General features: G+C 34.6%; 2 protein-coding genes across 11 annotated transcripts in view; one reads left to right on the forward strand and one right to left on the reverse strand.

Moving 5' to 3' along the window:
- LOC105134846 (polyadenylation and cleavage factor homolog 4-like) overlaps positions 1–1,623 on the forward strand; it is a 7,292-nt gene extending 5,669 nt beyond the window's left edge. For 5 of the 7 annotated variants that reach the window (XM_011039402.1, XM_011039401.1, XM_011039400.1 and 2 more), the window contains 2 exons: positions 1–225; positions 813–1,616. In XM_011039402.1, the coding sequence (XP_011037704.1) occupies positions 1–225; positions 813–863 (276 nt within the window). In that variant the 3' untranslated portion in view covers positions 864–1,616. Of the gene's footprint in view, positions 226–812 lie in introns of all 7 variants that reach the window. The other 2 variants (XR_844088.1, XM_011039403.1) reach the window with 2 other exon arrangements.
- A 3,795-nt stretch (positions 1,624–5,418) lies between these two features.
- LOC105134847 (homeobox-leucine zipper protein MERISTEM L1-like) lies at positions 5,419–11,089 on the reverse strand. Of its 4 annotated transcripts, none has more exons than XM_011039409.1 (14): positions 10,789–11,089; positions 10,598–10,656; positions 10,181–10,377; positions 9,364–9,627; positions 9,123–9,240; positions 8,504–8,692; positions 7,974–8,411; positions 7,658–7,759; positions 7,314–7,514; positions 7,021–7,195; positions 6,637–6,908; positions 6,446–6,541; positions 5,955–6,339; positions 5,419–5,848 (listed from the first exon to the last, which is right to left on the reverse strand). In XM_011039409.1, the coding sequence occupies exons 4-13, from the start codon at positions 9,582–9,584 to the stop codon at positions 5,974–5,976; spliced, it is 2,178 nt and encodes a 725-aa protein (XP_011037711.1). In that variant the 5' UTR covers positions 9,585–9,627; positions 10,181–10,377; positions 10,598–10,656; positions 10,789–11,089; the 3' UTR covers positions 5,419–5,848; positions 5,955–5,973. The 4 variants fall into 4 exon arrangements, with proteins under 4 accessions (XP_011037711.1, XP_011037708.1, XP_011037710.1 ...); XM_011039406.1 differs by having other exon boundaries at positions 10,168–10,377; XM_011039408.1 differs by having other exon boundaries at positions 5,950–6,339; positions 10,168–10,377.
- Positions 11,090–11,591: the final 502 nt, after the last annotated feature.

Raw genomic sequence — 11,591 nt, forward strand, 5'->3', positions numbered from 1 at the left:
CCTGCTGATGAAGAGCAGAGTACATGTGCATTATGTGGAGAGCCTTTTGATGACTTCTACAGTGATGAAACTGAGGAATGGATGTATAGAGGAGCTGTCTACCTGAATTCATCTAACGGATCAACAGCAGGCATGGATAGATCTCAGTTAGGTCCTATAGTACATGCTAAATGCAGATCCGATTCTAGCGTGGTTCCCCCTGAAGATTTTGGACATGATGAAGGGGTATGCATTTCTATTTCTATCTCATGCTTTTAGCTTCTTTTGGTCAGAGCATAATTTATCTTTTATGTTTCTACTTGAAGTGTTGTTATCTATTGGTGTATTTTTCAATAAAAGTGCTAATTGAAACACCAAAAACTTAAATCAGTTGCACGCTCATGCCACCTTCATCCAAGATGTGGATGTATACATTTTGTTGGAAAAATTAATGTCTTGAGCTTGCAGCCAAATTGAATCATGGCTATACAAGTGACTTTGGTGGAATGTTGGTTTTGTATTAAACTACCTCCTTTTTTTTTCTTTTTTATCTTTTCCGTGTTCTTGCAAACATGATATATATATATATATATATATGTATGTATATATATATGTATGTATGTATGTATGTATGTATGCATGCATGCATGCATGTATTCTGCTGGATTGGGGTCTGTATAGTTTGTATTCTGTTAAAAACTTATGAAAGCATGCTAGCTTGTATATAAGTTGAAAGTTCAGTTGACTAAATATATTATCCATGTTCCTTTACTTCCTTGCTCTTCAGTTTCTTTTGATTTTCCAACTAGCTCGATTTATTTCTGATTTATCAGCTGCAGGTAAATTCTGAAGAGGGTAATCAAAGAAAACGAATGCGGAGTTAACCTTTATTAGATCGACTTCCAAATCTCATGTAACTTTGAGTTTCATCATGTTAGTGGTATGCGCTTACTTGTTTTTATAGTTGTGTTGGAGCTTGCAATGCATTGGCTCTTAGCCCAAATCATGTAAATATTACTTGGGCTTGTACCATGCATAATATCTTTGAAAAAAAGATTAAAAATTATGTCTTTCTAACATCCAGAAAGATACCATCTTTTTAATATGCTAAAAAGAAATATTTTTATTAGATTTGCTGCTGGGTGCTTATAATGCTGAAAAGAATGTGAAGTGGAATGGACGAATGGTAGCCTTCTATTCCGAGGACACCCAGTAGAATCTACTGTAATTATTAGACTGCTGGGTTGTCTACTCTTTGCAGATTGTTTTGATTTTCTGCAGGGACTGCAAACATCTCCAGTTACTCACATTCAGTTTATTATTCTCTTCAAGGCTGCCAAGTCGCATAATAAGCTTAGTTCCTCCCAAATTGATGGATTGGTGGCAGCAAAAGCACTCTTTGCCTTTTCCTGGTGTTGATTATCTGTATTTGTTGAATTACATCATTTCTATTTGAAGTTGAGTACTCATGCTACTATCTTAAAATATCCTTTCTGGATGGTTTTTCTGGAATGATGCCATAAGGAATTTGCTTGATAGCTGATTTTATGCGTTATTCACTAGTTTGGGATGGATCTTTTCAGATCACCTCTGGACTCTGCTTATCAACTTCAATTCTTTCTGTGGTAGGATTTTTATTTTTTTATCTTTTCTAAATAATATTATATATATATGAGTTTTTTTCTTGTGTCATGGCTATTTTTTTGCAGGTCATAGTGTTTGGTGTATTAATTGGACACAAATAAATTTTGCTTAGAAAAATATGTAACAGATATTCAAGACGTTGTCTGATGGGATATGAATTGCAGATACTCGCCCTTGAATATTCTTACTGCCCTTGTTTAAACAGGGGTGGCCCTTTTTTTTTAGGTTTATATTTTTTATTTTTCATGAAAGATTTGATTTCATCTTATTATTTATGCAAAAAATCACTCCATATTATTGAATATAAGTCATGTCATCTCTTTTACCACATTTTGATCAATATCAGTTCTTTTATTTAAACTTCTGGGATGCACTGATATTTTATTTTTTTCCCCGTCTATATGACAAAGCTTTATTAGTATGACCAATTTACGTTCGTTGACTAACCATTGACTAATAGGATGATAACATGTCAAATTTTAATAATTATTTTTAAAAATCAGTCAATGTTTTTAATAAAATACAAAAGAAAAGGCTAAAATAATTAATCTCGCATGCTTTTTTTATTAATTACTTGTAATAAAACTTCGATTGCCCCCAATGACAACGAATGTAAGTATCCTAAATGCCTCAATTCGATTTCTTCTAACCCTTTTCTTTAATATAAATAATTTATTAACGTAAAGAAACAATTTAAAATTCAACCACTTAGAGCAAAAGTTGAATTAATCTCTATGGGTTGGTAAAATAATAATAATCAACAATTTCTCTTCCGGGAAAAATCAACCATGGCTGGCTGGCCACTGCTTGTAGAACAATGATATATGTAATGAGCACAAAATAATGCCTGCCTTTTCGTCTTTTTCAGCTTTCCCCTTTGCACATAGAACAATGAATGATATCATGAACACAATAATTTCGCCTTTAACCAGCAGTGCTTTCCTTTTATTAGCGTTTGTACAATCATTTGTCTAAGACGTTGTCTGTCTTTGCATTCGATTTTGTGGTAGTGAATTGCTTTGTTGTGAACAAATTTGGATCTCATGCTCAAGTAGTCACTCCACTTTTGCCACAAGATGAAGGGAGGCAACGACTCATGATTCAACAATCTCTGTAGAATTTAGCATAAGAAATGGTTTTTGCTTTTTGGGTTTTCTTTGTGTAGTGGCTAAGTCTTTTTTTTTTTTTTTATAGCTTTTGATACGAATTCATGGAAAAATACTCTATCTCACTCTGTATTTTATCTAATATAAATTACTTTATCTATATATATAAATTAAATCATATATACTAATTAATGTATCATATTTCTTATTTCCATTTCTCTGAATAGATTATATCATATTAATTTTTACATGATTAAATGATAAAGTAGGAGGGGGCATTAATTAGCAGGAGATTGGTTTCTTGTTCATGGTAGTTATGTCCCCATCACAACGGAAGAGCCCTGGTGGGTGTAATTAGCTAAATGAGTAGGTGTGAATGCATGTTTTCTGACCAGAAAGAAACAAGGAATATTAAGTTCAATAAATTAATGTATATGTTCATTAACGTTGTCGTTGTCGTTGTCGTTATTAAATAATTATTATCACATCCAATTTATTAGATGGCGTTAACTCCAAGATAAAACCTGTGATTGCCTAACTATGAGAATTATACAAGGTCAAAGGTTTGCTTTCTAGCTATATGAATACTACTATATTATTTATTTACGCTATACTATAGTTTAAAATTGGTTTCATCGACTTGGTAAATTTAAAAATAATTCAAATAATTCTTAATTAAAAATCAAAATCACGCTGTTTTCACATTTTGCATGGCAATTTTTCCTACCATGCATGGTTACAAGTTTGTCTTCGTGTGACAAACTTTTCAAGACAGCCATTTGCATTATATCCAGATGACATTGATGTGGAAATTTGATGTATGTTTTGGCAGAGAAAATAAATGATGTAGAGAGTCACAAAGAGCTCCTAGCTACGGGTCACTAAATGCTGTTGAGTGTGAATATATTATAAATATTTATATCGATTGTTCTGCGAATTAATTAATGTGTTTGTACAATTTGTTTGGAACAATTAATGATCGATGTAATAAAATCGTTTTTGTTTTGTTTAATTTCATCAAATTATGTTGCTCTAAATTCAGCAAATGGCATTCAAGCCACATCAGACTTGACAAATGATAGCAGAACTGCCATAAACTCAGCACTAACATTACTCAACCAAAATTAATTATGTTTGATAGAAAACTTGATGTGTTTCAATTTATGAATCAGCAACTTGATCTTTTGATATGGAACATAAAATTCAAGTCCCACTTGTTTAAACTTGAAAAAAACCAAATTACATCTCCAACTCATGAACGAATCTAATGTCTTGATGTCGAGCTCACCCTACTTCATCCTAGCTGACCAAATCTAGTTAGATAACTTTATTTTCTAAACCAAATTACATCTCCAACTCATGAACAAATCTAATGTCTTGATGTCGAGTTCACCCTACTTCATCCTAGCTTACCAAATCTAGTTAGATAACTTAATTTTTTTTTATTGAATTTAATTAATTTTATAACTTGTTATTAAAAATTAATTTAATTCAAAAATTTAAATTATTAAATGAGAACTCAAAATATAATTTATATTATTTTTTAACATATTCCTTAAACTTAATTTCTCTAATTTATTTATTTATTATTAAATAAATAAATATGATAAGATTTGAACTGTTTGATTATCAAGATATTAATAAAATATTAAAAAATCAATTCAATTTAAAGATTTTAAATTTTAATATATAATTTATATTATTTTTTAAATTTAAATTTAGTATTCTACCTGTTGTCTTTCAAACTTCTTGGATCTCCCCGACAGCTAGACCTTGTTTCTGCATCCCGCGGAAAGATTGCATCAATCTTGTCACTTACTAATTGATATTTAGTGAGCTACGTGCTGTCTTTCAAATTTCTTCTATCTCCCCGACAATGCTCATAAAATTCTTTAGCTGGACCGTGTTTCTTCGACAAAATTATTGGTCTCTGAAATCTACAACAATATAGTTTCAATGGAAGTACTGTAGCAGATGCAATTATTGTTTTTGGCAATTCAATATTGTGGTGCCACTCATGTTCTCTTTGATTTTGCTTTGTTTTAGGGCCGATCAAATCTATAGGTCTCAAAAAGATATGAAATCATCAAAATGTTTATTCTCATATCTGCAAATAGTGTTCTTCATCAATAGTGTCTCTGCCATGCTTTTTGGAAGAGAATTAAATTTAGTAGGTAGCCCATTTATTTGTATCTTCAATAACCCTTTTTATTGATTAATTTCTCGAGGAATATAATGGGATTAGAGAGTTCGTATAAAACCGTTCTTAGGATCTTACCACACCACTTAAGCTTTTGAATTGAGAATTCTCCTCGAGTTGGCAATATTGTATTGCTTAAGTTCCCAAGAGGTTCTTCCAATAGTACAATTGCTAGTGCCTAGCTCCCATCATATATTAATGTCAAATTAAGGGCTAATGAAAAGTTCCTTTGGCCGCTTTTATCTCTTATGCTAAGAACTCATAGTTGATGCATACCCTTTTTTTTTTTTTTTTCTGTCTAGAGTTTGAGATTGAACTTGAGATTTGATTGTTTTAATGAGCTCGAACAAGTTAGAAGCCACCCAATCCAATCATTGGTGTCTTCGATCCTTCCTCCTTGATAATGAGAAAGAAGAAACTAAGGGGACCGATTCCAATTATCAAAACTGAGGCTGTCATTTTCCTGTCAGTGATCGATAAGTAGCAGTCTCAAACAGAAAGGAACAACTATTCAATAACAAGCTACTGACAAAGTTCAACACAAAATGAAACTAATGTCTGTTAAATGAGTAGGGAAGCTCCTTAATAACAGGTACGCAAAAGGAGCAGATCACTAGACAAATACAAAGTAACTCACACCTAGAGGAACGCTAGCCCTAGTCAACACTACAAGATAAAGCAAAAGATGAAAGCGAAATTTGGTAACATTTGTAACAGGTTCTGACTTCATTTTCATCTTTGTCAGGCAAAGTCAATACCCGAACCTACACCCTTGCAGAGTGGTGAAATGCCCTTTTACCAATAGCTAGCTACTCTGCGTTGACAAACACCACCAAGCAAGGATCATCTTAGGTGCGTTCTTGACTTAAATATGGTTGAAAGCATACTTCATTTGTCTTGCTTCCTCTCCTCTTCCTAACTGCAACAACACTCATGATTGAGCACAAAAATGTTAGTTCTTCTGTAATTTTTGCTACTTGTTATGAAATAATTTCGCAAAAATATAGTAACCAGAAGTTCCTAACATTATGTGAGGCTTTTCAATCAGGCGTTGTCACACATTACTGCAGCCTTAATCCTTTCAACTGTGCACTTAATTAGACTGTTTACAGTTGCTACTGATCCGAGCGAAAGTTTTGCTGTTGGGACTGAATCAACTAATATCTGAAATGCAACGGTCAGTAGAGAGCCACCGGACGCAACATCAAGAATTCCTGCAGGGCCATATCCTGGTCCATCAGGGAGTATCGCAAAACCTGATGGAAGCAGTGCAACATAATCTGGGTCTCCACCGCTTAGGACTATGTTCATGGCCGAAATGTCCACTGGCGCATAAATCACATATGAGCCTGTAGAATCAGTGCAGCTCTCTTGCAATATCAGCATGTTGCTCTGGCTTGAATTTGCGCTCTGCAATTTATATGGTTGATTTCAGTGATGATATGGTTCTGAAATAAGATACGTGAACAGGAAAGACTTGCTAGCACGCACACAAAATCATGTTTCGGAAACTTACATTGACACGGAGTAAAGAGACGCAATTTCCAGGATCACGTCCATTAGCTATATGAGCCATTTCTTGAACTTCGCCGCCGTTCGAAAGGATATCCCACTGTATGCAAAGACAAAATGTTTACTTATTTGAAGAGCTTAAAACCTTGAGTTCTTTCAAGAAATTAGGCTTGAAAGCTACATGATTTCATGTACCTCACTTCGATGATTCTCATCCCTAAGGAAATCAAACATCCTCTTGGATTGAACTGGAATCCAGAAGGAAGTGGCAGCACTAAGTACAATTCCAGGTGGTCTGCCTGGATCATCCATACTCTTTCTGGTCATTACTCTCACATCATCAGAACCAGTTGCGGACAATGTCGTCCATGCATGTGCAGTAGAAGCACCAACTCCAGTGCAAAAACTCATCACCATTCTCTCGGCCAGCTTCAGCATACTTTTCCTCCCTTCAGCGGTTGTTATCACTATCCAGAAGAATAATGATTGATCAAGATATTTTGTCATGTGGAAGAAATCCAAATGACTAAACTTTTTAACCTCTAAGAAACTAAAGAAAAAAAAATCAAAATACATTACCACAGAGATCTCCAGTTGGGATGTTAATGGCCATCGAGCTTGCAAGACGTTCGCATTGTCGATCTAGTGTTCCCACCCAACGTTTTGCTCCAAAAGCAAGACCAGAGTTGACTAGTGGTCTGTATATATTTTGAACAGATCTATCATCCACTTCGATGTGTTCAACCCAGACGACCTGCAGAATCATGATACCAGGGTTATATGATGATTTTAACAAAACGTTTTGAAGGTTTCCCCATTTGGTAATGAAAGTGAGGCCTTGAGAGTGATCATATTCAAGTAAGAGTTACTACCTTTGAATAACCATTTGGCAATTCTTGGATCAAGCAACCTGATGGCCTTCTTCTACATTTCGACAGCAGACTAGGGCGTAAACTGTCCAAGGAAACATCTACCACTGCCCAAGTCCCATCGGTATGCTGTTTGCAGTACCTCACAAAGTAATTTTCTCTTGTAGGAACAACTGGGGAAGGTACTTGAAACTCAGCTGTCATCTGTGACAAGCAATGACAGGTATGTCGAGAAGTCAATGAACTAAATGCAAATGCTGATCATCTTGGTGTTGGTACTATTTCCTTCACAAAAAAGTCAGTAGATCCATAATAATAGATTAAATAAATTGAAAATTTGTTTATACCACTTGTAATGCTCCATTATAGTTCCCTGCCACTCCTGTTGATAGGACTTCTAGGGTCATTGCTCTTGATACAATACCACAGAAAATAGTTGACCATTGATTCTGAAACAAAAACTTTGATCAACATTATAGTTATTTGGAACTTAAAAAAATTCCGACTTCTAAGTGTCAGAAATCTTTAAATCATTGAATGGAGATTTAGAGAATATATAGAGATATAATCCATCCTAATTCTGTAGCCAAGTCCCAACGAGTCTACCGAAAATATCATAAATAGATACAGATCTAGGAAAACTTACAAAGTAGAAAAACCTACCGCGTCCATAAGAATCTCAACAAGATTAACATGATTCATGATAACAACTGCGGTTTCCCTTGAAGCTTCAGATCTCATTCCTAAAGGTTTTGGTCCAATTCCCCTAGTGAAAGTTCTCAAATATTCCTCTTCATTGAGAACCTCGGTATTGTTCTCTCCTTGAATCCACAAGGGTTCTCCAGCCTGAGCCATTCTCATTAGTTCCTCCATTGCTGCAACCGCGATTTCAACTATCATTGATTTGTCTGCCTCAGTAGGTCCAGTAACTGATCTAAGAAGATCAGTAGCTCCAAACATCTCCCCTACGAAACCCGACTGTGCCCCAAAATTGCTAACTCCGAGATCAAGAGACCGGGACGGTAAATGAGGAGAAAGGTTGGAAAGAGAAGACAAAGGCTTGCCAACATACTTGGCAGCAATTCCAGAAATCCTGTCAATCTGTAAGCACACAAAGGAATTTTATTAAAAACAATTTGAAGGATTACAAAATTTGAATTGATAAGAGTAACAGAAGGTGTAGTTTTTGTAACCTCTTCTCTTAGACGAACATTCTCAATCCTCAAATGCTGCTCATCAAAAGACATCTCACCAAGAGCTGCTGGACCACCACAGTTAGGGCATGAAGCATTACGTAGGGCTTCCTTGTACCTATTGTTCTCCGCACGAAGTCTTTCATTCTCAGCCTTAAGAATTGAATTCTCACTGCGTTCATGTTGAGCCTACACAATGGAAAGAAAGATTAGCAATATAAGCCGCTCTTTATTCTTAAACTAAAAAAACTTAATTTGCTAACAAAAAAAAAATAGAGTTTATTAATTTAGTCAAATATTTTTTCTTGCATATGAGCTTTAATTATTTGTAATTAGAAATATATCTCTATGCTAACTATCAATACTTATATGTCGTATATGAATATGAATATCTTTCCTTGTGTTTATCTTTATCGTATGTCGTAAGTATTACGACTCAAGTATCTTAGGATTTCTCGTGCTATGTAAGGGAAAAAATCTTTTTTTGGAAGGAAAAATAAAATATTTAATTTGTAACATTAATTATAAATATGGGAAGTTATATGCTTTCCTTATTACAATATCTATGAGATTGGAGAGAGTGTAGAGGGTGGTGCCTCAAATGTAGCGGATGAGTTACCTTCATTTGAGTGCGCTTGTTTTGGAACCAAAATTTGACTTGCAATGGCTCTAAACCTAGCTCACGGCTGAGCTCCTTCCGTTGCTTGTCGTCAGGATGAGGGCATTCCTTGAAGAAACTATGCAGACAAAGCTCATAAATAAATCACCAAAAATTTAAAACTAAAATAAATAAATAAAGCGCGGTCTATCTATCCATCATTAATGCACGGTCGATCTAAGTTAAGACGAAGACTGCTTACGCTTCCATGTCCTGGATTTGACGCTGTGTATGGCGATGATAACGCTTCTTTTTGGGGTGTTGTTCACTGGGATCTTGTTCATCACCGGACTGAGCTTCCATAGTTTCGGTGCCCGATTTGGTCTCATAGTCATCATCTTTGAGCTTGCTCGAGTCATTTTCAGAGCTTTTGGGAGCCATATCAAACATGTGATGGCCCTCAAACATATTTGCTTGGAACATTTGTATAAATCCCTTAAATTTTAAGCTAAGCTGTCCTTCCAATCTGCAAAAAAAAAAAAAAATCATAAATTAGCAAATAAAAAAAGAAGAATAATCCTAAGGTATGCCGTGTAAACATGCTAAAGGGGTGAGTAAATCATGTGTACAAGTAAAGAAAAGTATTAAAGGCTATATATGAGATGTTTGTAGATAAGAAATTAACATCTATATGGAAAGATTTATTGATAGGAAACATTGATGAATTATAAAAAAGAGTACAAGGATGAAAAAAAGCAAAACCAAGTTAAATTCCCAGCATAATAAATGTTGTTTGAAATTTGTAGGGCAAGGTGAAGTGTATTCCACACTGTCGTAGCTGTAGTTACAAGAGATGGCTAATCACCAGATAAGCAAGTTAACACCTTTTATCTCGCTCTCTTCTCTCTCTCTCTCTCTCTCTCTCTCTACTCAAAAAAACAAAAAAACGTTATGCGTTCATTCCAAGAAGGATGTTGCTTGGAAACGTTTTAATTACTTTGTTTAAGCATATTTAGTGAATAAAAACACCTTTTAAGAACCTCAACCAAAGTGAGAGGGACCTTACCTGATTGACTAACCTTAGAGGATGATTGAAATCTGACAACCTTTTTCTCCTTTAAACTCCATTGTAGAAGGCATATCTTACTCTCACCAACAAACCCTAAGCAGCATCCTTATCTTTCTCTCTTTCTATCTCTTGAGGGTATGGCATGATTGATTTTGCTGCTTACGTTGGCTGTATGGGGGGTTGGTTTGCGAAATAGATTCTCTCAAGCTGTTTGAGCAAAAGCAAAAAAGAAAAAAAAAACATTATTAAGAGAGGAGGATTGACTGTAGGGTGTTTGGGTCATAATATCAAAGAAAAGTCTCAAGTCCTTTCTAGTTTTACGTTCCAAAAGATTAGAATTATATAAAAAAATAAATGAGCATGAAGAGTTGACACTAAATGGACCCCTTTCTGAAGCTTTGACAAATAAATTTCAACACACCATTACCAAGACCATAATGCCCACTAAGATCTAGGTCAAACCATCGCCCTTGACATTTTGAATTCCTGCACAAAAAATTATAAAAAACAACATTTTTATGTTTAGGAAAAAGATTAGGACATGATATAAAACTGAAAATGAGAGAATCTTATTGTGAAGAGAAATGAAATGTTTTATAGACAAGGTGTGCAACTTACCAAAATATAGAAGCCTTTGAAGTTCCGTGGAAACAAGGATTAGATTTGTGATGGAAGAGGTTTTGGGTCTCTACAAAACCAGTTTTTCGGGCTAGAGAACTGGTTTACTGGCTGGTTTTTGAACAGAGACCCTATGTTCTGAAAAGGGTTTTAAGATGACTGTATGATTAAACTATGATGGGAGAAAAAAGGGCACACACAGAGAAAGAAACGGAAGAGGAAAAGGAGGAGACTAATTGTAAGGTTTTGAAGAAGCTGAGAAAGGAAAGAAGAAAGGGAACAGGTGGTGAGGATGTGGCAGCAGAGGAGTAATTGCAGAGCGTATAGAGATGGTTTGCTAGCATTTATGGTGGGAGAGAGGTGTAAATGCGAGAGAGTGAAAAAGAGATGAAAAGAAGCGATCATTATTTCATGTTTAAATTTCCTATAGAAGTATGGTGGTGTGAATTACAGCTTCTTGGATTCCAAATTTCCACCATTGTTGTTACTTCACCGGTGCAAAAATTTATGGATGTAGATGATCAATATTCGTGTATGAAATCATAATTTCCTCATGATTTTGTGGTCTTGATGCCTAGTTAGGAACAACATGATTTATGAAGAAAAAATGTGGCTAAATTATATATATATATATATATATATATATATATATATATATATATCATTTTTGACAATAATGTTTAAATAAAAACGTAATTAATGAGAATATATCTAGGAGTTTTTTGGTGTTAGAAATATGACATGTTATCTTACAAAATCATTATAATTTTCATGAGTTGTGAAATATATATCACATATAACAC

This window comes from Populus euphratica, unplaced genomic scaffold (assembly GCF_000495115.2).
Source record: "Populus euphratica unplaced genomic scaffold, PopEup_1.0 scaffold120.1, whole genome shotgun sequence".
NCBI classification, from domain to species: Eukaryota; Viridiplantae; Streptophyta; class Magnoliopsida; order Malpighiales; family Salicaceae; genus Populus; species Populus euphratica.

What these genes read in the sequence shown, in the direction of transcription:
- LOC105134847 (XM_011039409.1), bottom strand. Translation starts at nt 9,584, where the DNA reads ATGTTCCAAGCAAATATGTTTGAGGGCCATCACATGTTTGATATGGCT. An exon ending in TTGAGATTCTTATGGACGCG is followed by an intron (nt 7,760 to 7,973) that starts GTAGGTTTTTCT and finishes TTTTTGTTTCAG; the next exon opens with AATCAATGGTCAACTATTTT. An exon ending in ATGAGAATCATCGAAGTGAG is followed by an intron (nt 6,542 to 6,636) that starts GTACATGAAATC and finishes CTTTGCATACAG; the next exon opens with TGGGATATCCTTTCGAACGG.